This window comes from Bombyx mandarina, chromosome 01, assembly GCF_030267445.1.
Source record: "Bombyx mandarina strain Sakado chromosome 01, ASM3026744v2".
NCBI classification, from domain to species: Eukaryota; Metazoa; Arthropoda; class Insecta; order Lepidoptera; family Bombycidae; genus Bombyx; species Bombyx mandarina.
The window spans coordinates 10,621,187-10,648,860 of record NC_143208.1 but is presented as its reverse complement, the minus strand read 5'-3'; the positions used below and the strand labels follow the sequence as shown (position 1 = coordinate 10,648,860).

The 27,674-nt window shown below is 35.8% G+C and overlaps 2 protein-coding genes and 1 long non-coding RNA gene across 6 annotated transcripts in view; 2 read left to right on the top strand and 1 right to left on the bottom strand.

Annotated features, from left to right (window-relative positions):
* Positions 1-6,335: 6,335 nt before the first annotated feature.
* On the top strand, positions 6,336-8,548 carry LOC149503542 (uncharacterized). The gene is made up of 2 exons (XR_016323596.1): positions 6,336-7,730; positions 7,840-8,548. It is a non-coding gene; the product is annotated as an uncharacterized LOC149503542 (long non-coding RNA).
* Positions 8,549-9,125: 577 nt separating this feature from the next.
* Positions 9,126-16,015, top strand: LOC114245157 (pyruvate dehydrogenase [acetyl-transferring]-phosphatase 1-like protein, mitochondrial). 3 transcript variants are annotated; one of them, XM_089729918.1, is made up of 5 exons: positions 9,503-9,997; positions 10,174-10,442; positions 11,211-11,349; positions 13,144-13,310; positions 13,407-16,015. In XM_089729918.1, the coding sequence occupies exons 2-5, from the start codon at positions 10,440-10,442 to the stop codon at positions 14,391-14,393; spliced, it is 1,296 nt and encodes a 431-aa protein (XP_089586044.1). In that variant the 5' UTR covers positions 9,503-9,997; positions 10,174-10,439; the 3' UTR covers positions 14,394-16,015. The 3 variants fall into 3 exon arrangements, with proteins under 3 accessions (XP_028033002.2, XP_089586044.1, XP_028033003.2); XM_028177202.2 differs by having other exon boundaries at positions 9,537-9,997; positions 10,174-10,298; XM_028177201.2 differs by lacking the exon at positions 10,174-10,442 and having other exon boundaries at positions 9,126-9,997.
* LOC114245110 (frequenin-2) overlaps positions 16,005-27,674 on the bottom strand; it is a 209,857-nt gene continuing 198,187 nt past the window's right edge. For both annotated transcript variants that reach the window (XM_028177120.2, XM_089729977.1), the window contains exons 3-7: positions 25,097-25,170; positions 24,419-24,508; positions 22,280-22,358; positions 21,554-21,642; positions 16,005-19,520 (exon numbers count right to left, since the gene is read on the bottom strand). In XM_028177120.2, the coding sequence (XP_028032921.1) occupies positions 19,353-19,520; positions 21,554-21,642; positions 22,280-22,358; positions 24,419-24,508; positions 25,097-25,170 (500 nt within the window). In that variant the 3' untranslated portion in view covers positions 16,005-19,352. The remainder of the gene's footprint in view (positions 19,521-21,553; positions 21,643-22,279; positions 22,359-24,418; positions 24,509-25,096; positions 25,171-27,674) is intronic.

Here is a 27,674-nt window from a genome sequence, read left to right as displayed (position 1 = left end):
TCAATTTAGTTATCTGTGCTTAACGATCGTTGAATTTTTAAGCTGTTGCATAGATTTTATCTCGGGCCTTGAGCACGGCGACCGAATCATGAAATTCCGTAACGAAAAAAACCTTACACCCCTCACTCCGCCTACCATGTAGCTCGCGTTCAACACATTCACACGTTGCGCTTGTGTAGTGTTTGTAAATAAGCGCGTGGCGTGACGTCACACTGCATGCGCATCATGAAATTATTGATTTTTTTTTATTTTATTTTAGACATGATTTTTTAAATTTTGTACCAGTGATTGGATTCTTTGCATAAGCCGACTTCTTGAACTTCTTTATACTTTTTTATTTGCATAGATGGGTGAACGAGCTCACGGCCCACCTGATGTTAAGTGGTTACTGGAGCTTAGATATATGTACTTACAACTTTTTTTTGTTTGTTTTATTGTATAGATGGGTGGACGAGCTCACGGCCCACCTGATGTTAAGTGTTACTGGAGCCCAGATACATTTACAACCTTTTTGTTGTTTGTTTTATTGCATAGATGGGCGAACGAGCTCACAGCCCACCTGATGTTAATTGGTTACTGGAGCCCAGATACGTTTACCACTTCTTTTTTAACCTATTGCATAGCTTCTATCGCGGGCCTTGAGCGCGGCGACTGAATCAAGAAACTCCGTAACGAAAATAACCGGACACCCCCACTACGCCTACTATGTAGCTCGCGTTCAACACATTCACACGTTGCGCTGGTGTTTGTCACGTCACGTCACGCCGCGTGCTTATTCACAAACATCTCTCTCTCATTCACAATCAGCTCTCATCTGGTCACGTCATCTCTCTCTCGCGCGGTCTAGCTTAGGAGTGTGAAGGGGACAGTTAAGGTTTTGCGTTTGTTAATGTTTATAAATATAGCGTGGTCTTATTTTTATTATTGTTTTAATATTAAATTATTATTGTCTAATTGTAATTGCATAAGTTGATAAAAAATGCTTTGCGATAGCTTTACTGCAGCAGCCCCCGAGTGCCACACGTCTTTTTTTTTAATTGTGTACGAGGAATAGCAAATTTTCGAAATAAATAAATGTATCTTCAAAATATATAAATATGTTTAGATCATATTATTTGGATCACTAGGAAATCGCTGGACTTATAGCTTACGCGTTGGGGCCTGTAAGTGAGTTATGTTAGTAAGTTGACGTCGTCGAGAAGAAGGCGAGCGACCGGTTTAATGAAGAAATCGTTAAAAATCCAAAAAACCACGACTCTAATACGAACAGCTTTGTCCATAATGTGAGCAACGAGAAGTGGGGCTTTCCAAAGGTTATGAAACTACATAATCTGGGCTTTACTGAGAGTCATGCAGAAGTCCAATTTTCTAATTGTGATGCTTAGAAAACTTAAGAGGTTTGATATTTAACACTCCTGTTTAGAGAAAGGAAAGATGCAGAGATGCATGCAGTCGCAGACGAGCAGCAACTCATACGAGCAGTAAATACAATATTACACAACGTAGGCACAGTATAGTTTTCATTAAAACCATGGAGGATAGAACTAAGGAGTATCATCTTGTATGGGGACAATTTGACAAAATGATCACCCGTAAACAGTAAGCTATTCTCCGAAATCTCACCAAAATAGCGCTAGTGTTGGAGGTGGAAATGGTAGGTATGGATAAAGCAGTTTTAAACAGAACGCAGTGTGCTGGATTGCAGTGAAGGCTATGTTCCGATTTACCCTGCGAGCTTTGTTTATTGCTTTTACTGGGGACAAATTCATTTCGTCAAGAACTGACAGTATACAGTCGTAGCATCAGGAATATGCATATTATATTATGACGTCATAAATCTTTGACATTTTCTACTGTGAGCACTGGTGTTTTCGATGTAAGATGCTCTCAGTGGTTTGATCCCCTCCTGGACGTCCATAAGTCGAGTGCCCCAGATTGCATCCCTGCAGTGGTTTTGAAAATGTATGTATCGCCTCTCATATAGCAGGTACTAGCAGGGTTCCGTCTTCATGGAAGATTGCCCATGACCACCCTATCACCAAGAAGGGTGACCGGTCGAACCCACCGAGTTATAGGCCTATCGTGATAACTTCCTTGTTTTTCAAGGTGATGGAGCGAATAGGAAATACGCAACTTCTGAAGTGTCTTGAAGATCACCAGCTGATCAGTGATCGAAAGTACAGTTTTCGTCATAGTCGCTCAGCTGGCAGTCTTCTTGTGTACCTTACTCACAGGTGGGCCTTGGAGAGCAAGGGTGAGGCTCTGGCCGAAAGCCCGGATATCGCGAAGGCCTTCAACAGGGTCTGGTATAGGGCATTTTTCTCGAAGTTACTATCTTATGGAATCTTCGAGAGACACTGCAAGTGGATCGCTAGCTTTCTGGATGGGCGGAGCATTACTGTCGTTGTAGACGCTTGCTGCTCCGATACGATGACTGGGTTGAGTGCTCTCCCTTACGCTTTTCATCCTGTATATCAATGACATACTATCCATTGATGGCATGCATTGTGATGCGGATGGCAGCACGGGGGATGTACGATATATCGGCCATCATTCTTTCTCGCAGCGTGGTGCGAGAGAGACGATCTAAACCCTTGTCTGAAGTGGAGAACTCTCTCCTGTAAGTCTCCGAGTGGGGTGAATCGAACTAAGTTCAACTTTCAAGCCAACTCAACAACCCATTGAAGACAAATTTGCACGTTCACTGCGAAAAAGGACCCCTTGGTCATGGTGCCGCAATTCAAGAAGAATCATCCCTGTAACCATCCAAGAGTATTGGGATACTTGGGGTCGACATTTGGAGCGCGGTCCAATTTCGGAGTTATTTGGAGGGCAAAGTCCTCAACAGAGCGAAGAGATACTTCACGCCTGGACAAAGACTTTTGCTTTACAAAGCACAGGTCTGGCCTCGCATGGAGTACTACTCCCGCCTCTGGGCCGGGGCTCCCAAATACCAGCTACTTCCATTTGACTCCATACTGGTGGTAGGACCTCTTGTGGGTCCGCACGAGTAGGTACCACCACACCGCCTATTTCTGCCGTGAAGCAGTAATGCGTTTCGGTTTGAAGGGTGGGGTAGCCGTTGTAACTATACTGAGACCTTAGAACTTATATCTCAAGGTGGGTGGCGCATTTACATTGTAGATTTCTATGGGCTCCAGTAACCACTTGCCACCAGGTGGGCTGTGAGCTCGTCCACCTATCTAAGCAATAAAAAAAATAAAAAATACAGAAGAGGACCGCTCGGATTGTTGATAATCTCATCCTCACGGATCATTTGGAACCTCTGGGTCTGCGGAGGGACTTCGGTTCCCTCTGTATTGTTTACCGTATGTTCCATGGGGAATGCTCTGAGGAATTGTTTGAGATGATCCCCTCATGTCATTTTTATCATCACACCTCCCGCCACCAGAGTAGAGCTCATCCAAACTACCTGGGGCGATTGCGTTCATCCACAGTGCGTTTCCAGATATCTTTTTTGCCACGTACCATCGGGCTTGGGAATAAGCTTCCCTCTGCGGTGATTCCCAAGCGTTATGACATGTCCTTCTTCAAACGAGGCTTGTGGAGAGTATTAAACGGTAGGCAGCGGCTTGGCTCTGTCCCTGGCATTGCTGACGTCCATGAGCGACGGTGACCACTCACTATTACGTGGGCCACACGCTCGTCTGCCTACACTGGCAATAAAAAAAAACTAAATTGAAATTACAACTTACAGTGCTCGCAGTGCATATTAGAACACAGCCCAAATGTGGTAGCTTAAGGCGCTGGTTTTTAAATCTTTCCACTTCCTACCATGGTGCCACCTTAATTGGCTTTCTTTCAGTGGGAGTTTTTTTAATATACTGAGATGGTATTCCTTAGTTTTACCCTTCTTAATTAAAACAGATTTATGTATCTCTCGAACCACCATCTGTTAAAAAACGCTTATGACCTAAATATTAAGTATATTAATATGAATGATTACATATGATGTTGAGAGTTGCTATTCCTCGAGTGAAGTGTGTCGAGATGGACCGACGACCTGGTAAGAACCGCTGGGTCACGTTGGATGCAGGTGGCAACGGACCGGCCGCACTGGAGATCACTTGGAGAGGCCTATGTTCAGCAGTGGACAATGGACAGGCTGAGATGATGATGATGATGATTGAAGTGTGGTACTTTCTCATAGATTATCTACATAGATTATCGGTACAAAATGGTACGGAAAACAGTAGAGGTCTCAAACTAGGGTAGGTGTACCGGCGCCGACCGGCAGTACTATCACGCAGCGGTAATCCGTGGCAATAACGGTGCACTGCATCTTTTAGAGCATAGTGTCGACACGAACAAAATTAATAATAATAATTTTTTTTTTAAGAGATTTTATGACCTGTTAACTAAGACCTTTAAGTCATGTCTTATTTTACTTTATTTTCTTAATTTTATGAAAATTGATAATATGGAGTGAAATGAAATGAAGATGATTAATTTGAGACATTAATCAACTGGGATGAAATTTAATGAAATGAGATGATATGGGATGAAATATAATCGCAGTAAAATGGTGGTCATTTACTGAGATTTTTTCAGTGGACTTTTTGGAGGAACCCGAGAAGTTACGTCCAGCAGCTTTGTTCCATTTTCCCACATTTGTGCACTTTCACAGATATTAAACAGTTAATAAACCACCATTATTACACATTTAAACCTGAAGAAACACTAAATAGACAAAATAAAACAAATCACACAACTTCACTCCTCGCGTTCCCGCCAAAAAGTCCAATAATTATTATACATATAATACACCCACAGAGTAAAATTAAACATTTACGCTCACCTTACGGCCTGGCCACGGGGATCGGCGGTGCGAACAGCGAAGCGGTGGACGAGGCGACCATTCGCGCAGCACCGTTTGCAGGCCACGGGTACTCACGTTCGCCGCCGCGACTAGTAAGGAAGTCCGACAGCGAAATGTCTATATCGAAATTATCTCGATATTGCTTACAAATTAATAGTTTTTTGGTTCAGGACCTATTATTTGGAAAAGATTGTGAAGTACATGATTTGAATAAGAATCGGAGTGTACCTATAGATGGAGAATTCCACAAGAAGTACGAGAAATACTTTGGGTGGCTAGACTTCCAAATAGCTGGTCTAGCTAGTATTTCAGCTATATTTTTTTTTATTGCTTAGATGGGTGGACGAGCTCACAGCCCACCTTGTGTTAAGTGGTTACTGGCCCATAGACATCCACAACGTAAATGCGCCACCCACCTTGAGATATAAGTTCTAAGGTCTCAAGTATAGTTATAATGGCTGCCTCACCCTTCAAACCGAAACGCATTACTACTTCACGGCAGAAATAGGCAGGGTGGTAGTACCCACCCGTGTGGACTCACAAGAGGTCCTACCACCAGTAATTACGCAAATTATAATTTTGAGGATTTCATTTTTATTACACGATGTTATTCCTTTACCGTGGAAATCAATCGTGAACATTTGTTGAGTACGTATTTCATTACAAAAATTGGTACCCGCCTGATATTCGAACACCGGTGCATCGCTCAACACGATTGCACCGGACGTCCGTTAGGCCACGACGACTTTAAAAATATAAAATAAAAAATAAATAAAAAATATAAAAATTTCGGTTTTAATTTTTCGCGGCGAAAACAACTAAACTCATTTAATCACTGTACTATTCGCCGCGACTACCGCTCGACTCCGTGGCTCGCGCCGCACAGTGGGTCGATACTGTGATTTTAGTGACTTAGGGACCAACTTTGTTTTTTTATAAATTTTTTTATGTAGATAGATAGAGCTCGTTAATCTCAATAATAATTGTTTTGGGCAAAAATTACAAAAACTTTATAGTTTGGTCAGAAAAATGTGTTTTGTGATTTTTTTGTATGGAGCGGGTCACATTAAATTAAATTCCTGCTAAGTACCGCGAGGTCCCGCTTTGAAACTTTATTTTCCTTATACCTTGTCTAGTCTACTATCATTTGATGCTATGAACATGTGCATAAAGTTGCAACTCTGCCAAATAAATGGATCGAAAAAAATTAATAAATACATAGAATAAAAACCTTTATATTTTTTTTCGTAAGTGCTTTTAAGTTAAATTTGATATGGATTAGTAAGTAAAAGCACGTAATGATACCCATAATTAAATAATACCTAACAACAATACATTTAGTAGGTCTCTAATTAAGCAATCTCTCTAATTATTAAGATAGTTAACATTATTTAATGAGGATAATTAGTTAAGTAGCCATTACTGGGTAGTAGAAAATATAGTAAACATTTGTTTGTCTCTGGAAGTATAAAGTGACCATGTTTATTATATACTAACTAGTGTTCGTTTATTCGTACTACTACTAACATCTCGTGATTGTCGTTGTGATCTTGCTGTTTCCGTTATAATTGGTAATTTTGTTAACAATTTAGGATTATTTATGATTTTAAAAGAGCAACTACAGTCGCTGTCTGATAATAAAAAACTTTTTCAATTCCTACAAAATCAAATAAACGTGACCGAAGAGAAAAATGTTGAGCTCCAAAAATTCTGTACGCAATTTTGTTCAAATATAAGTGCAATATGGAAACGAAGTAGTCGCATGTTAGCACAGTTTATAAGAAAAAAATGTGATTGGTTAGAATGTGCAATAAACTGGCCCGAAGGAATGATACCTGAAGCTATCAACACTGCACATGAAAGGCTCGAGATTTCTAATACTCAAGATTTTGAAAATGTACCACCCTCAAATGTACTACAGAAGCCTCGACATCTATTTTTGCACCTCGAAAACCTTTTTAAGAATTGGGATCCAGGCAAAAACGAAGACGCATTGAACAAATTTACAAATCGCTTTCGTTATCCCCGGATGAAATGAAAGCTACTACAATTGCTAGTTTGAGAAACACTAGAAATGAAGATGTAGGAGAAATAATGAACCACTTGTCAAAATCACCCCGAAGATCTAGAAAAAGTTAATAAGTATTTAATTACAAGTAAAGTGAAAAGTAGTACATATTCTCCCGATAAGGCAATATTAGTTTCACTTAAATTAAGTGGCAGTATATAAACCTAAGAGAAGCAGCAAGTGAAAATGGGTCTGATTTATACCCTTCTTAATATAAAATTAAGCAAGAAAAGACCAAATGTTATCCAGGGTAAGACGAGGCAATTATTACTGAAGAAGGAGCTGCTATTAAAATGCAAGCATTACTAAACTTGGCGCTATATAGGCTTTTAGATGTGATTACTTCGGATTTGGACTCTGCAAGAGAGCTACTGCTTATAAGCAAATAGGCTTTGATAGAGCCCCAGGTCAAAGTCTAGTTCCTATAAGGCTTCAGAAATTTGATGGAACAATTGTTTGGGAAAACGACCTACCGTCATCAACTTTTTATTGCCGTCCAATAATGTTTAAATTTACAAAAGAAACGCAGCCAACAGTGACAATTATAAAAGCTAGCATAACAGAAGAAATAGAAAGACTTCAGCCATCAAAAATCAAACAAGTTGAAGTTAAGCATCAATTGCACATGATGATGATAGACGGCAAAATAACCTCATATTTTTCAGAAACATTTTCTGCTGTCTGTGATATTTGCAAAGCAAAACCGTCAGAGTTTTTTGGAGTGACTTGCTTATCAAAGAGAAAATAATGAAGAAATATTCCAGTATGGAATGCCATCTTTACATGCCTGGATAAAATGCATGGAGTGCTTACTTCATATCGGTAAATATAATTTTATTACTTCACAATTTTTTCATCGTATGTAGTTTCCTGTGAGATAATTTTTTAAATGACACTTTTTTTGTTTACGTCTTATCGTTTGGACTTCAAGAAATGGAGTTGCAAGGGGCGATGACAAAGAAAAAATAACAACCAGAAAAAGTGCTATACAGCAAGCGTTTAAAAAGGAATGCGGTTTACTTATAGATGTTGTCAAGCAAGGAGTAGGAACAACCAATGATGGAAATACTGCCAGAAGATTTTTCAGGGATGCAGAAGAAACAGCCCGCATAACATGAATACGTAAAGGTTTCACGTGATTCTTCACTCTGTTGCATCTGGAGAGCGCGTTTCCAATTTTTCGGAATTTTTTAGATATACTGCAGAATTGTATGTTAATTTATATCCCTGGTATTATATATGCCTTCCAGTATCCATAAATTGTTGGCACATGGCAGTGATATATAATAATGAAGAACTTTGGTGCCATTCGTATAGGTAAACTCTCGGAAGAGGCAGCGGAAGCTCGCAATAAAGATTTTCGGAAATATACAGAGAGATGTTATTCAAGAATGAGAAGTAGAACGTCGACTAATGAGGATATTTTACACAATCTTCTTTCGTCTTCTGACCCAAAGATCGAAAGGTGAAACAAAATATATAATATTTAGAGAGATTGCATAATTAGAGACCTACTAAATGTATTGTTGTTAGGTATTATTTAATTATGGGTATCATTACGTGCTTTTACTTACTAATCCATATCAAATTTAACTTAAAAGCACTTACGAAAAAAAATATAAAGGTTTTTATTCTATGTATTTATAAAATTTTTTCGATCCATTTATTTGGCAGAGTTGCAACTTTATGCACATGTTCATAGCATCAAATGATAGTAGACTAGACAAGGTATAAGGAAAATAAAGTTTCAAAGCGGGACCTCGCGGTACTTAGCAGAAATTTAATTTAATGTGACCCGCTCCATACAAAAAAATCACAAAACACATTTTTCTGACCAAACTATAAAGTTTTTGTAATTTTTGCCCAAAACAATTATTATTGAGATTAACGAGCTCTATCTATCTACATAAAAAAAATTATAAAAAAACAAAGTTGGTCCCTAAGTCACTAAAATCATAGAATCGACCCACTGTGCGCCGTCCGTATTCATGCATTTGTTTTGCTCGCCCGCCGCATCGCGCGATTCGCTCGGTACATTTCGCCGGTCGCTTCGCCGGTCGCCCGTGCGCGTGGCTTGTTAGGTACATTTCTATGCTCTTATTTTAGTCGCTAGACGCTTCGCCGTTCGCACCGCGCGAATATTCGTATCGGCGAATGTCCCGTGGCCAGGCTGTTAGAAATCCCCTTACACTTATAACTCACCTACTGACAGTTTCTTATTATCTGGTAGGTTAAACAATAATGATATACCTATTATTTCAAATCTCCAGTACCTAGTTTAGTAAATTAAAAATAAATTTACGGACTGTCAATCTTGAAAATATATTTTTAGCCTAAGATAAATCATTTTTATCGTTAAACCACATATCAGTTATATTTCAGAAACAAACTTTGCAAAGCATGTCTTCTTTTAATTGTAAAAATACTTGTTTCATGTGAAAGAGTGTATGATTTCTATGTATTCGATTGTTTTTGCCCATACCTACTGGTTATATGTGTAAAAAGTGCAAACATTAAATGTTTTCACATTCTCTCTATGTGGTAGTTTATACTCTAAGAGACTGTGATTTATAAAATCAGAATTTGTCAGAAAATGTCAAATTGTATTACCGGTCCTGGACGAAAGTCCGGACTTGTGAACGGATATTCAAAATGAGAAATTTAGTTCCTATATTGAAAATACAACATTGTTTGTGAATTTTAAGATTTGGAATCTTGTGCTTCAAATTAAATGAGTCACGAACTACTAATATTTTTTGATAGTCAACCCTTGTAATAACTGTACTCTTCGATATTCGACACTATTCGACAGTCAATTGTTATTTACAATGCTTGCATAACGTGCTAGTGGCGGGCTGATGCCGTTTTTAAATATGAATAGTTCGAAACTGAATTTACTTTTGAACACAGTCAATACATATTTAAGATTAAACTCGGATGTAAAACAAACAATATTAAAAAAATACTTCAAAGAAAACTTCACATTATTCTGGAACACGACATCATCTAACACTCGCTATTTTCACTCTTCCTTGAAGGCAGCGCAAGTGCAAAAAGATGGGGTCACAGTATTACCTTCGCCTCAAGAAGTAAGTTTTAATATTTAAAAAGTAATGTGAGCTCATTGGAAATAATATCATGATATTGTTATTTTTGGGTCATATCTTGTTTTTCTCTTTGTGATATTTTACGAATTGTTTCTTCCTTCATTAGTTAGCTGTCCTAAAGCATGGTGTACTAAGTGCTAAGTCTTTTGTTTCACTAGATTGTTAACAATGGGCACCATGCGGCACCATGGGCAATGAGAGTACATTTCAAAATAATCTTTTGAAGAATCTACAGTTAGACAGATATACACTTTCTTGTTTCACATCGCTAATCAGCAAGGTGGTGAGTCTGCAAAGGTCTGCAATACTTAGTCTTTCTATATGGAAAGTCTACAAGGAAAATATTATTTTTATTAAATAAAATATTTATTACTGCTGTACAAATAGAAGATATTTACTTGTACCTTTCAATAATATCAATAGGATGGTAAGTTATTTAAGTTGTCTTAGCCTCCATATCTACTTTTTAATTAATTCTTGGGAATTTTGTTCTGTCCATCTCATTTTAATATCATAAGAAAAGCTAATGAATAATGGTATGAAAATGAAAAAATTACAGGCTTTAAATTTTAATGTAATGTTATTGTTTTTTATTGTAACAATTTAGCCAGAGTTTTATGAGCTTAGTCAAAATCAATTCAATTATGAAAAATTAAGTCATCAAAGATTTCTATTGAATGTGGCAACATAGTGATTCTACCACTTGTGAAAAAAAAACACTTGAGAAAAACTAGCAAGACAAACTATAGATGCTTAGAGAATGTGCATATCATGTACCGAGCACTTCCATTTAATTGCTTACAGAAGATGGCCATACTGATTGTTGGCAAACCTGGTCTCAGGAAATATCTGGTTTATGGGGATACTTGTTTTCAACTAGCTTGGTTCATACCAATACGATTACTATTCAGAGAGATTGTTCTGTGTAATTGTTGTTATTTGTAAGATTTTGGTTGTGTGTTACTTATTGAGATGATCAAGATTAATGGAAAAGGTTCTATACAATAAAAATATTTAAAGAAAAGTTTGTTAAACAAAACAAAAGTAACAAACCCTTTCTTGACTACGATATTTTCTATCCTCCATAATTAAAAAAATTAGATCTTCATGTTCTCATATCACATGAAGCAATAAATGTTATGCAAACTATGTGAATTTATTAATGTATAGAACAAATAAACTTAAAAAATTTCAGGTCACAACAATACTCCGAAAAAACGAATTCAACAAAGAATTCACAACTGGCTCCATTAAGTGCTACGATTCAAATCAACTGGCTTCAAACGACCCCATAGAGGATACTCGTTGTGAGGCACAATGTAGAATGACTTCAGGTATGTTATAATATATCAATGATATATTTTGAGAAGCCCTAAGACTCCTTTATACCACTGAGTTTCTCGCCGGATCTTCTCAGTGGGTCGCAATTCCGATCCGGTTGTAGATTCTGCAAAGCACTACTCTTGCTATAGCTAGTGTTAGCATATTCTCACAGGTTGAGCCCATGAGCTCACTTACTCATCCAGGCGTAGTTGGAATAGCCTCTAAGGCTACCATCGAATAGGTAGGGAAAAAAATTATATGACTAATATTTTTATTTTATGAAGTGTGTATTTCAAAAGGTTATCAAGTTGTGCTAGCTTTTTATTGGTGCCACAACTAGTTTTCTAGAAGTATATTCTAACTTTTTTAATATTTTCCTCAATAAAATTGCCCAATTTTTACATAGATTGGTACATGTGTTCCAAAATGTTTGTTACAAACGATGAATCCAATTAATTGTTAACAATCAGGGAAGACCTAGGCTGCATTGACATCTAAAATCATTCCCTTTTGTTAAATTTTCTTGCTATATCATTAATTGCAATACTGTTTTCACAAAAAAGTCATGTGGAATACCAAACATAATCAAACAATTATAAATATGTAATATCAATACATATAATAAAATAGTAACTGGTCGCTGTCTGTACATGGAAGATATCTCAGGAAAACCATGTTAAACTATTATTAGGGGGCTTTATGAACACAAAATAAAATCCAAAATAATGATTTTTAGAATTTTTGTCTGTTAGTCTGTTTATCTGTTTGTCTGTGCGTTTGTGCATGCTAATCCCAGAAATATCTTATCTGATTTAAATGTGGTTTTCACTAATTTGTTGTGGTAAGCTTTACTTAAAATTTAGTGTCTGTTTCATGTCAATCGGTTCATAAATAAAAAAGTTATGCCAATTTAAAGAATCACGTAGCTGGGCGTTTATAGATTGTTTACGCCTGTGCGGCCGCGCGGGTATATAAAGCGCGCCGCTGCCTCCTTGCCGAGCCCGTCGCTTGCGACGTAGGGCTCGACAAGTAAATTAACTCACAGACATAGCCCACTGAGTTTCTCGTCGGATCTTCTCAGTGGGTCGCGTTTCCGATCCGGTGGTAGATTCTGCGAGGCACGGCCCTTGATCGGGTTCGTGTTAGCAACGTCGTCAGGTTTGAGCTCCGTGAGCTCACCTACTAGTTAAGATTACGCTGAAATAGCCTCTAAAGGCACAGGTAGGGAAAAAAGTATTAAAATTTTTATTAGTTTGTTCGATGAGAACGATGACTGGTGCTTGAGGTACCTAAAAGCACCGTTAGTGGATCGGGAGGATCCGAAATTACGTGTTTGGGGCGACGTCGACTGTTTTCCATTCTGTCCGCAGGATCGAGATGTAGTTACCGGCGGTCACGATGAGAGGGTTCTCGTGTCGTACCGCTTTGTCGAAATGGGGCATTGATGCCGACTATAGATACTTACTAATGAACTATAGGTCCATGTCGTCATGCAAGTCGATGTTTCTGACGAACCATGGGGCTCCGACGGCTATCCTGCAAAAACGCGATTGAATTATTTGAAGTGGTTTTAAGTTAGTGCGGGCCGTGTGAGCGAACACCACACTTGTATAGGTCAGGACGGGGCGTATGCAAGCTTTGTAGTGTCACCTTATTTCTAAGGGACATTTACTTCGCTTGCAAATCATCGGATAGAGGGATTTGACTACATTATTGGTGCTTGGAACTTATAATCAGACCACAAATATGTACCAAAAATCTTATAACTTTTTGATTAAATAATAAAATAAACTTTGTATCTGCAGGTTTGATTATGGGGGTGTTCGATGGTCATGGTGGACCTGCTTGTGCCCAAGTTATATCAAAGAGATTGGTTGATTACATAGCAGCCGCACTTCTGCCCATAGAAACATTGCACAAGTACATTCAGCAGGATCCTCGAGAAGCTTTGGTTGACAATTTTAATAATAGAGTAAGTGGTCTTGTCGTTATTTCCATCTTATTAGCAAGATGAGCCATACTTTTATGTAAGATTATTTTTAATTAATACAGGTTGTTAACTTTACAGGTTGAAATTTTACAGGAATTGAAAATTTTGTATGAGCGTAGTTTTAGACAATACTTAGCAGAGTTAGCTAATTTACCACATGAGGGTTATAACGTACCAACAGCTTTGGAACAAGCCATCATAAAAATTGACCAAGATTTGTCAAAGGAAGCCGTTGAGCCATATAAACTTAATCAGGTGATAAATCCCCAGACATTATCTGTAGCACTATCTGGTGCAGTGGCCTGTGTAACACATGTCGATGGGCCTAATCTGCATATTGCGAACGTTGGCGACTGTAATGCTGTTTTGGGTATTTTGACTGAAGACAAAGAGTGGATAGCGAAAAAAATAACAAAAGAACATAATTCCGAGAATTTCGATGAGTTGAAAAGAATTTGGAATGAGCATCCTGACAATGAGAGAAAAACTGTAATACGCAGAGATAGATTACTGGGTGAACTCGCTCCTTTACGTAGTTTGGGAGATTATAGATATAAATGGCCTATAGAGATTTTAATGAAAGTGGCAGTACCTTTAATTGGCCCAAAAGCTATACCTGCAAATTACCACACACCGCCTTATTTAACGGCAAAACCAGATTTATATTACCATAGATTGAGTACAAGGGATAAATTTTTAATTCTGGCTTCGGATGGATTATGGGATATGATGACGCCATTACAGGCAGTCAAGCTGGTGGGCGAGCATATGAAGGGAAAAGTTTTCTTTAACCCTTTGAAATTGCCCAGAAAGAATATTCAGCTGGGTGATATAAATGAATTACTCCTTCACAGGAAGGAAAGCTTAAAGAGTAAGCCAAAGGATAGAAATGCAGCCACACATTTAATACGTCATGCAATAGGTGGTACAGAATACGGCGTGGACCACTCCAGATTGGCACATTTGTTGAGTTTATCCCCGGATGTGAGTCGTATGTTTCGAGATGACATAACCGTTACGGTCATGTATTTTGATTCAGAGTTCTTAAGGCAATGTCCCGCATGAGAGGGTTTTTAAATTGTGACAATAAGATCGAGTCGTGCCTTCTATAACGTTAAATTTTTGTTGCCAATTTACATGATTAGTGTAAGTTTTTTTGGTGTTTGATGTATTTTATTCGTGTGATATTTTGATATGATTGTTCAATGATGGTAGTAATGCTTAGTCGTGTCGTAGTGTTGTATTAGTTCAAATGTGGATGTTTTTATGTTTTTATTTAGTTAATATATTTACTGTGTTATGTTGTTTTGGAGCCATTTGAGGCGTTTATTAAAGGACTCAGTGCTTTGTTGCCAATGTCTTCTCACAAATTTAGAAAGAGAATTGACTAATATGTGATAGATTATACCATGAAGCACAGAGTATATCTCATGATTAGTCCCTATTTGATGTACTAGTACAATGTATTAGTTAATAATTATAATGATAATTCTTTTACTGCGAAAAATACGTATTTAAACTATGAAGAAAATGAAAAAAAGTTTAGTACGTAATGAATTAGGTCATCAACAATAACGGTTTTATGAATAAACATGGTGCGGCACAGCTAAGGTAGCGGTTACAGTGCTTTTTCTACTCAAATATAACAGTAAGAGACAAAATCTGCATACATAATTACACAAAGTTTGTTAATATGTGCATTAGCGTCCATTTCTATGAACAAAATTTAATTGAAACATTAAAATGTCATTTACAGTAGATTGAGGGGAATAGGGACTAGATGTAGAATAGGGACAAATTTGGGATATCACAATACTTATGTGGGGTTGTTAGAGATTTAACTTTGTTGAACTGAAAATGACTTTTATTTAGTGTTTAAGAATATTAAATGGTTTAATTACTCATCAAAGTTTTGTAACTCATTAAAGATATTAAAAAGTTAATTACCTAAAGTCTGAAAAACTCTATTGTCCCCATACGTAACCTGATTCACCCCAAAGCCAAGGTGAATCGGGTCAAGCTAGTTTTTTCAGTTTTTGTGTATATTTTGTAATGAACTATGTACAACAACGCATTGTATATAAAAATGTAACCCTCCGGAACCATTTTAATCTCAATATTATTAGTATTACCCTAAGAAAAACCATTGAAAATTTGTGTTGGATTTGGAAAGGGTCCCGATTCCCCCAATCTACGGTAACATTTTAGTATCTTCATGTCAATTATTACCATTTAGAATTGAATGTGATACAAAATCTTGTAGGTTTTGCTGCGTAAAAAAGTTGCTAGTTTTTAAACCACTGATTACTGTAGATGAGAATAGTTACAATGTAAAAGTTGTAAGAATATGTATTTAGAAGTGCGATACGGATTTTTTATTGTGTCTTAGTCTTTCAATTATAATTTCAGTTTGCCATGTTCATAATTTAGTGTTTGTTTTTCTTCTCTTATTGTATGTATTTGCCTTTGAAGCCTTTTGAAGATTGTTAGCTCAAACGTAAAAGTTTTATATTTTGTTAAATTACCCTTTTCTGTCCACGCTAATTTATTTATGCTACGATTTCATATTTTGTAAAATGAAAAAAAAAAAAAACGTAACAAAGTGCTTTACGAACTACAATAAATGGTGTTGCTTTTTATTAAACAAATATGTGGAATCGCGAATGAATACAAATATTGAATTTCAACTTGTTTTATTTATTAATCACCATTATTGTTAAAAGTGAATAGTATTTGTAATGTCTAGTAAAGAAGGCGAAGTAAGTATTTACATAAAAACAGTGTTATGTAATTACTGAATGTTCAAAGAACCGACTTGCATTCTAGAACGTTCGATTGTAGTTTAACTTTAGTTTTGTTAGTAAAGTGTTAAATTATACTTTACAGTAAATTTTAATACGAAAGGCTTTGTTTTCGTATATTTTAAAGGTCGTGTTTCAATCGTAACTTTGGAACGTCGAGAAAACAAGTTTAGTGAACGAGTAATGAATTAGTAAAAGATAACACTGTAGATTACATAATGAACTACTATTAAAATTCCTTTATGATTATATTGAACGAGTAATACTATATAAATAACAACGTAAATATGAAGTAAACATCTTTAAAACAATTATCTGAACCTTGGCATTTCGGACTTCAGTTTCAAGGTGTTTGGGCGAGACGGTAATTGAATTAGCATTACCCAGTGCATTTCAGTGGTGTTACTAAATCGTTTTGAACGTTCGGCGTCTGAAATGTTTAGGATGCGCACTTCACATTCATCAGTTGTAGTTTCGTAACAATACTTAAACGTTACATGAAGATATCCTTATAGAAATATAATATACGGAATGTTATTAACATTATCGCATTACAAAGTTGCTCATTTTGTTTTATAATTAAATAGAGCCAATAAAAAATAAAAATAAACTAGTCGAATGTGAAACTTATACAAAAAACTTCTGTTCTCACAGAGCGTCAATTCGTCTTCGAGTAGTAACTTAATATCATCTGCGTTTATCAGAATCATTCTTGAGCTTTCGGTAATTTTTAACATCGTTATAAATATCCGATCACCGCAAATTGATTGCGAGCAGGCGTAATACCTGCTACTTAATACTACACAAAATGCACAGCCCGCGGTATGTCCTATCTAGTTCGCCAAACTCCTCCCAACGCCCACAAAACGCGATGAAAGACAAATTGACTCGTGATTAAAAACCACTCATAGTTTTTAATCCTTAAATTTAAATCATTAATGGACGAAGTCCTTTTACAAATTAGTTTAAAAGTTATAGAAATCCATTACAAATATCATAAGAAGATTTAGTTTAAAGCAAAACATAAGAAGTATTCAAGCAGTACGTATATTTCGTATTAGATAGAAAGATACTTATAGGCTAGTAATGTTGAAGAGTAGCTATCGGAAATATCCAAAAGTTCTCCAAAATATATGTTCTCAGTGTTCTCATTGAACAATGGAGAAAAGTATTAGTATTAAGTAATTCAAAGAGTATGTATACTAGGTTTGGCAGACCACATGGATACATCATAGCTAGTAATGTAAGTAGGGTGCTGACGAAACGGCGGCGATTCGAACTCTTGTAAACAGTGCTATATTGAAAAGTTAAAAAGTACTTAGCCATCTACATGATCACACTACAGTCCTAATAACTATGTAAGTTATTTTTAAGCATTTTAAACTTCTTGCTTATGAAAACTATGTTTCAGATCAAAAACACTATCCCGTTGCTTATCTCTAGATGATCGTGAGGTAATACTGTATCATCAACATGGATTAGAAGCGGCATTGTCTTTATATACTGCGAAAATAGGTGGCTTTTAAATTACATTTTTCCAGTTACATTGAAAATTGTGAGCCTTTAAAGGGCTATATATAAATGTAGCAGTTATTTATCATCGGAAAAAAATATCAGCGAAGATATTTTGATAACCTTTTCAAATAGTCGCTGTAAAGTTTCTATCTTGTAACGTTATAATATGGTCGTTTGAAATGGAATGCAATGTTTGAACTTTGTTATATGTACCTAAGTGGGGCGTGATTATTTTAAACCTAACTATATAAGTAACAACAACAACAACAGGAAAAGTATTTAAATAACTGTGGTATTGACATTCGATCAACGTGCAACGCTATCTACATTTACTAAAGATGTTTACTTATGTAAAGATATAATAGCAATGGTGCCGCCAGTAATAGAGACCTAAGCGACGGTTCACAACAATCTACAGAACTATAGAAGTTACACGTGATAGAAATACGTGTCATATTCTAAAAACGTCGATAGGGTATTATTTCTTGAACTGTAGTGCGTTATTAACGAGTATGTAGATTTGGCTAAGGGTAGTCAAGTTCTCTCGCGCGAATTTTCCTCTCAGGGTGAGCTTTGCTGTGTCCAAATCGAAGACAAGAGTTTGTTTGATTTGCAACCGTTTCGTACCTATAAATAGCAGACCCGAAAGCAGAAACATATTCATCATTTACAAAGAGCAACGTTAAATTTGCCAACACGAAATGGAGGGCGAGGTTCTGGTCATCAAAAATTTATCACGAATCATTACAAATTTTCATTATTAGTTCATAAAATAATTCATTTAAAACATTTAGGTAATAAAAAATTCTTTCTTCCTATTCGTACACTCTTGACAGAGTGGTCGTGGTCATGCATCAGTCGGATCCTGCGATACCGATGCTCTCGCGATGCGACGTCATGTGGCACGATGTTTCGCAGAGTGAGAGCAATCATTTATGTTGGAGTGAGTCACAGATTTTATGAGGTCGGTCCATCGTGTTGGAGATCGTCCGCAATAAAAAATACAAAATCCCAAATTCAACATTGTCAGGATCGTCACGACAAAAGTTAGAGAAATTGTTTTCTCAGATGTTTTTCCTGAAGTTATTTGTAGGTTCACCTTCATATTATTAGTGCGTGTGCCAGTTTGAAGTTTACAAAGTAAATCAATCTTTTTGGATCATAATGCCACCAACTCACTATCCTTGATGTGGAAATTGCAAATTGCAATATCCGACTATAGGTATAGATGTTTATTATTTATTTTGTATATGGGATTCGGAAATTAGTCAAATTTTTAAAAATTATTTCCTATGCGTTGATGTAGATATTAACTGAATTGTATCATAGGAGTAAATACTGAAGTACATATATAAAGATAAACCGAAATAATAAGAAATTTAAAATCAATCGAAAGCCTCGCTCTTTTACTGGCATTCATATTGGCAAATATTAGGTACTTCAAATCATTACTACAATACACAGTTTCCGCGTAAAAAGTACATACATATTTAGAAATTAAAATATGGTTATATATTTCAGAAAAAAACTGTCCTAGATAAAAGGAACCATAAACATTTCTTACTACATTTCAACATATCCCCTACTACATTAAACTAAATAAAAACACTACACTAAATTTAATAAAATACATATTATTATAACGCGGCTATGTAATTGCAGTGGCTCTCTATGTAAATGTGAAATCCGGCGAGAGAATGACCGTAGATTAATCGCCTCCAAGGGACAGAGCCTGAACAATGCGGGGGTCGGCCTTGCTGCCCTCGCGGAATTCCTCAAGAGTCAGCCTGTCATCATGGTTCTTGTCCATCTGGTCGAAGATCTTGTCGACGCGCTTCTGGGGAGTGTTCTCATCCTCAGGCTGTGGGGTCTGGCCCTGAAATGAGCATTTGAATATAAGTTTGGAGTTTAACGCAAACCTTTCAGGACTCGGTTTTTTATTTTCTTTGCTTAGATGGGTCAACGAGCTCACAGCCCACCTGGTGTTAAGTGGTTACTGGAGTCCATAGACATCCACAACGTAAATGCGCCACCTTCCTTGAGATATAAGTTCTAAGGTCTCAAGTATAGTTACAACGGCTGCCCCACCCTTCATACCGAAACGCATTACTGCTTTACGGCAGAAATAGGCAGGGCGGTGGTACCTACCCGCGCGGACTCACAAGGTCCTACCACCAGTAAAAAAAAATCATCGTGAATGAATGAATGAATCGTCAATCAGTTTTATATGATTGCAACTAAAACTAAAAACATACAGATGAGTCAGCACCATATGTTTGCTGTAAGATTAGTTGTGAGATTGACTGGATGGTATTTCAGATATATAGGTACTATGCTGAATCGGCAATAGGAGAAAGAGATACGTATCTCGTACTTAAACTATGGCAGAAACGTATTGATACGGCGAAACAAAGTACGACGTGCTACGGTGAAACTGGAAAGGCTTCCGGGCCACCAGTAATCCCTCAATCATAAAATAAAAAGAAGCGAGGTGGTAGGACCTCTTGTGCTTTTTATTACGGGTAGGTACCACCACCCCACCTATTTCTGCCGTGAAGCAGTAATGCGTTTCGGTTTGAAGGGTGGGGTAGCCGTTGAAACTATACTGAGACCTTAGAACTTGTATCTCAAAATGGGTGGCATATTTATGTTGTAGATGTCGATGGGCTCCAGTAACCACTTAACACCAGGGCTGTGAGCTCGTCCACCCATTAAAGCAATAAAAAAAAAGCGGAATTTGGATCATCACAGATATGTAGTCTCACGAAATTTGGATCTACAATTCTATATATATGTATTTTTATATTGTTTGCACCGTTTAATAATACCGTTCCCACCAATCTTCTGAAGGTGCTATGTTTACATTATTTTATTATTAAAAACTAGCGACCCGCCCTCGCTTCGCTTCGGAAACTTTAAAACACATATGAAACCAAAAAAATAAAATAAAAAAATAAATAAAAAAAGTAGCCTATGTTCATCAGGGACAATGTCGGCTTCTAATGGAAAAATAATTTTTCAAATCGGTCCAGTAGTTTCGGAGCCTATTCGAAACAAACAAACAAACAAATTTTCCTCTTTATAATATTAGTATAGATTTATCAGGGCATTGAGGGCGTCGATATGTACGGAAAATAATAGTAGGTTTTTTTGATAAATAAATAAATACACGCATTTCATTCGCAGTGAAGTCCTATTTATTGTCTGAAATAATGTTAGTTTTACGTAATTTAATTTTTTTATTTGATAAAATTGCGTGATTCTAATGATATTTCACACTAATTATATTAAATACTAGCTGTACCCTTCCGCTTCGCTGGGCATTTAAAATTAACATTAATATTTCTCACCCCCATAAAGATTCTCATCATTAACGCCCCCGCAACTGGTGTAGGGAGTCCAACACTCATATAAATTTTAACCTATCCGTTAAGTACATGTATTTTCTATATGGATACCAAGTTTCAAGTCAATCGGATGCATGGTTCAGTAGTTAATACGGAACATCCGTAAAAACCACAGAGATTTATATATTAGTATCTTCGATCAATAGTAGTATTATTGATCGAAGATTAGTATAGATTCTATTTTCTATTATTACACACTAATTTACAGTAGTGAACATCTTGGATAATAATTTCTAGGTTTCGAGTCTTGGAAGAAGCTCGTAAAATGTTCGCGTTGAAACTCTTTTGTGGTGGATTCTAGATTAATACCACGAACATACGAAAATTGGCGGGCGCGGAGCTAGTGAGTGTAGGTATTTCATTTAGCTATATTCATAAAGAATTCCATTGTTATATGCTTTAAGTAAAATTTTGAAATATATGTTTACAATCATTTATTTATTAATAATAACATGTTTTTTCTTCTATAACAGATACAGCTAAATTTTAAGTAGGTACATACCACCATTTGATAGATCGCGTCGACTATGTTATACATTTCATCCCGAGTGATGTAACCGTCGTTGTCCACGTCGTAGAGACGGAAAGCCCCTGTAATTAACGTTTATTTAATGTATTTATTTAGTAAACCTAATATACGCTGAGCCCTGATATTGTAAATTGGCACTGTAACTGGATGCAGGTGAATATATTTGTACCCAAAACCGCACTTTTTCAGCTTAGTACCTACTACTTTGTAAAACATAAGTCTGTCCAATAGTGAAATGTGGCTTCGCTCGGTTGTACCAAAAATTTCCAAGCCAAGAAGTTTTTATCTGCTTAAATTAATTTGAAAAATTGCAAATTTCATAATTACGTACATTTGATAGGAACGCGATTAAACTAAAAAGTATAAGTACGACCTGAAAAACCAGGAGAAGCTGAAAAAGTGGATTTACTGCGCCAGATAATTTTAAATGTATTATCTTGGAAACACTTTATTTAGAGCAATATTTTTAGTGTTATCCATATCAGAAATTAACAATTTTGCGTATCTTCGATTTCAGGGGCGGTTTCAATTAGTTCAAAACTGCAAAACAACGCACAGTGTAACTTAGTAGTAGTAGTAGTAGTAGTAGTAGTCCTAGGGTACCCTGCTGGTACATAGGGCCCTCACAAGCTGTCTCCACCACATCCTGCCTTTGCTTCAATGTAACTTAGAATCTAATAATATTAATTATATACTCACAGTGAAGTTTCTCGTCTAGATTGCCCCGTGACGTCACCGATAGGGCCCGTATGAATTCTTCGAACTCAATCGACCCGTCCTGTAAATGAGACACACTTAGTTATACTCGTAATATCAGAGCTATTATTAATACAAGCGTTAGTTCACAGTTATCATGCAGATATGCTGGATAAAATGTGGCTTGCGCTAATAAATTGCCTCTCTATAGTATTAATTCATATATGGCTATCCTTGCAGCCAACTTATATTTTATGATTTTCTACAAAGGAGATTTTAATTTCCTCTTTGTTTAAAATAGGCACACAAAATTTCATTAAGATCTAGTCTATTTTCCGTTTTGATTACTGAGTAGCCTTTAATGTATGAAAAACACTGATTTGTGAAAAAACTACTCATGGTACTTTCAGAAAGCCTATTATGATTTAGTCACAACGAATCTACAATGTTTAAACTTAATCACAATCAAACTTTAACTTAAAAAGAAACGATTTCTTGGAATTAGCTCGTCAAACGCTGGCATCTGTATTTTGAAGATGATTCTCTGCAGTGCTAACAACTAAAATACCAAAAATTTCGTCACAATCGGATGAATGTCTTTGGAACGCATAAAGGATAATATAACCCATTCATTTTTATTTACATCAATTATTATTTAGTAATTAAAACAGTTCCCATTCAACCAGTTTTGTTGTGAACTTGAATGATGTTGAAAATACTATGCTAATATTTTCATTCCTCAATTAATTGAGAAGAGGAAGCATACTTACTTTTTGGAATCGGTGGAAATTTCAGTTTATTTAAATCAACAAAAACGTTTTAGCATTGAAAAAATATGCATATTATACAACAATATATGACAGGGTGCAGATGTGTTGCTCATTTCTGGAGCTTGTAATAGCTCAGGTGGTTCACAAACATGTGATGTTTGTCAAAATAACCTGTGATTTTTGTGAACGTTTTGAATTATCATTAACGGCCGAAGCAAAAGTCCGGTCATCATCCTCGTCGAACCCGTGGCTTGCGACGAAGGGCTCGACGAGTAAATTAATGTTCAGACACAGCCCACTGAGTTTCTCGCCGGATCTTCTCAGTGGGTCGCGTTTCCGATCGGGTGGTAGATTCTGCGAAGCACGATTCTTGCTAGGGTTCGTGTTAGCAACGTCATCAGGTTTGAGCCTCGTGAGCTCACCTACTAGTTAAGGCTACGCTGATATAGCCTCTCAAGGCTATCAGCTTAGGTAGGGAAAAAAAAAGGTGGCGCTGTAAGGCATGGTTTTTAGGTTTCAGTATAAATGATTTGGATTTTTCAACATTAAATCTCAAACGAATATTTGATTCGCGACCGAAATACGAAGGACAGTACTGTAAGTCAAGCATGCCTTGTAGAATACATGCCTTGCTTGGTAAAATAATTACATTTATAAATTTTAATTTCGATGTTATTATTTATAACTGTACGAATATGGGTATCGAATGATTTTTTCTATAGTCAAACAAATTTCTTTACATATAAAAAGGAATTATGTAGTTTTAGCGAACTAACCAAATTGTGTTCTAATTTTATCTTTCCACATTGTTATTTTGACACGGCAAGTGGAAAGGGATACATGGGTGGTTGGCTGGCTAAATTTCTACCACTTATCAGATTATACATTAAAGAAAACTATTTTACGAAACATGATTCAATTTAGTAAAAAAATAATTTTCTAATTTTAATACTACGTGTAATAATAACTTAAGTAACACTGCAAAAAGGGTTTTGTGATTTTTTAGACTTAAAATCAGATAAAAATATTAAAAAATACTATTTCGTAATTATCAAATTTTTTTTTGAAGACATATCATACCTAGATTTCAAGTATTTCAAGCAAATCAAAGAGTATGGTAATTACACTAACTAGGATTTATTTGGAAAGATTAACACATTTCGCCGTGTTCAAAGTTCAAGTTAGATGCCGTTTTCTTCATTGATTTTTCTTTTGTGTAAAATGTAAACAGCTCCTAAATATAGATCACCGTTTCCTTCATCGTAGCGCAAAGCACGAGCAACGTCCGCAATAAGATGTAATCACAAACATTATTTAGATCGTATCATGCAAAAATATTGAAATGAATTGATTTGTAAGCAAATGTACTCACATTGTTTTCGTCAAACACTCTGAACACCAGTGACGCAAACTTGCTCGGGTCACCTTGAGGGAAAAATTGTTTGTAGATCTTTATGAAGCCCTGAAACACACAGAATGGTTTCTTTATGTAACAGCATGCATTTTAATGACGTCAATTACAAGTGGATTTCGATTTTCTTCCATTAATTAGTTTTTGTTCCCGAAAATGCTATTGAGTTATCGACTTGTGTTCATTAGTTTGTTTTGTTGCTCACAAAATGTAGCAAGGTCGTCCCAGGGTCAAAGGTTTAAGTTACAGCTTAAATTAATGTGTATAGTAATAAATTACTTTTATTTCTGTGCATTCCGGTCTTAAGAGTGGGGGGCAGCCATTATACAAAAACGGTTGTACAAAAAACACGATTTTATTATTCGATTATTTTAGGACATGGATTTCTTTTTTGTTTATGTAAATATTCTTGGCGTATGCTTGAAGCCTCGTTACCTTACAATATTCATTTTGAGTTAGTTCTGTGATCTCTATCGTTGTTTAACAGCTGTAATATATTTATTATGATATTGTTACGTTTGATTTGAAAATCATTACCACTTTCTTATATACATTAACAATAAACATAATTTATCAAATATCATCAGGTCAAATAATAATAATAATAAATAAATAAAATTGAAGTTAAATGTCGAGTACCTGCTCAGTCAGAAGACCGTTGGGGCAGTCCTTCAGAAATCCTTTGTGCCAAAGCCGAATTTCTTTTTCCGTAACTGAAACAAATCAGAATATTTCCTTATTTTTCTAGTTTATATTGTTATTGGGTAATTAATAATGACGTGGAAAGTTCTCGAAAACGATAGATATATTATCTACAATTAATAATAATAATAATAATAAGCCCATTTTATTTCCAATAACAAGGAAAGAAAAAAAGAAAAAACACCTTATCAAATAAAAATTACAAAATTAAATATAAACTTGTGTTTGGAACCCCATTCGGGTATAGGCCTCCTCCAGCTTGCTCCACTCTTCCTACTTTATCTACAATTAGGACAAAACAAAAAAAAAATTGACTTTATTCTTAATCTAAAACAAATACAATATGTTGTCAAAATTTCTTAAAATAATGTATTTTAATCAAGAGATATATTCCATAACATAATATAATATCATTAAGTACTAAAAATGGTTTGTAGTTGAAATTTGTACATCAGAAATAATCAAAAAAAGACAAGGAGTTGCTCGCGTCACTATCTTGTGTCTCCGTAAGCTTTAATTGTTTTGCAAATCCGTTGGGTACATAAAATCACGCTCCAGAAAATTCTCTGTTATATTTACTATAGCAGAATTTGTTATTTGTAATAGAAGAAGACTCGGCATTACTCTCGTCATATCATTCACCAGGATAAAAAGTTTCCGATTTGAGAGCACCGTACTCTAGGTATATCTCGCATAACACCACAGGGAAACGAATTGAGACTCAACACTGTCGAAATATCTATGTCGGATAGAATTAGCTGAGCCAGCTTTATTCTACTTTTCATATAATTTATTTTACCTTCATTTTTATTACAAATTTTATACTTCACCTATTTATATAAGGCAATAAACGATTTCTTTATTTAATCTAAACTATCTTTGAGCAAAGGGAATCAAGTATTCAAATAGTTAATTTCATCAAAATCCATCCAGTACTTTATGCATGTACACAGACATAAGATATTAAAACAGACTAACTGTTTTGGATTCTATAACGATTAACATAAAGACCCTCATTAAAGTGTAAAAAAATGGTGCACGTGTAAGAAGTGAAACTTTTTTGCGGCGCGTATTGTGGTTTTCTTCATTTTCCATCTTTAATCAAATTTCACTTGTAATAGGGAATTCTGTGTATAAGAGAAACGACTTCTTAACCATTTATATTTATTTTGAATTATATACAAAAAAATAAACATATATTTTTAAAATCTATTATTAAAAATAAAATATATGATAGTTAATATGTTACTGTCATCTAGAGGAGCAATGAGAAACTAATAACAAGCCATCTAGTGGCCGATGCCCGTAAACAGAATGTGTTTAAGAGAAACGACTTAGCTCGTTTTCTCCCTCTCTCCAAGGTCGAGTGGTTGGCGAGACACTCTGTCTATTTTGCCACTCTCGCTCCTCCTAAGTCGTCGTATTTTTTCTCTCTAGCCGTAAAGAATTTGTCGCGACTTAAATTTTACTCTCAAGGTGCCTAAAGAAGTTTCACTTAAAAAAATAAAAATATGTTGAGCCACGGCTTCTTTCCAGTTTATTATCTGTAGTAAATTATTAAATATGAACATGCCATACGTTTTGTTGGTTGGTCTATTGTTTATTCAAGCATGTACGTATGTACATACACATATGTATCTAATTATTTGAAACGTTGGAAATAAAATAACAAGAATAAACACGAGACATCGAAAAAGTAGTTTTAATTATTCAATATTGTTAAATAAAAGCAAATATGGTAACTTCTCTTGTGGTATTGAGGCTGCTGAACTTAAAACCTAAAATATAAATAATGCACTGTATCAATACGGATAAATCGTTCTGCGGTAAGTGCGATAAACTATTTAAATCGCTTACTAGTGATTTAAATAGTTTATTTATTTATATAGTTTAAATAGTTTTATAGTATATTTAAATCACTTACTACTTTAAATTACTTACTAGTGATTTAAATAGTTTAACGCACCGACTTTTCCCAATGGCTTTATGAAAAGCACTAGCAACGCTAGTACTAGTACAGTAAAGTAAAGTAAAGTACGCTAGTAAAATAATAGTACCTAGTATACTTTTATGTTTTTCAATTAAGGTGTTCAATAATTCTTTTAAGCTATTTTTGTCTGCCTTGTTGTTCTCATAAACAAAATTCTGTTCGGTTATGATTTATGTTAGGTCGTCTGGTAGTACGTATGTACGTATGAGTATGATGACCAGACCCTGCCTAATGTTTATACGCACACCTGGTTGTAAACAGTATTACTGGTATGTCGTATAGTGTGACCCCATGAGTGAGCACCAATATGGTAATATGAATAATTGCAACTTCGATCTTACGTTCAAATTTAATATATTCCAAATCATTAATCTAGCAATAGATGGATTAATCCAAAATGGCGAACTAACGCATGCTTAGAAATTACAAAGGTTTCGTTTTTGCCATTTGGCTACCGCGCCCCAAAAGTGGCGTTGTTCCAACTTGCGTAATGATCGCCGAGAGAAAGGTCCTTGAGAGTGGTCG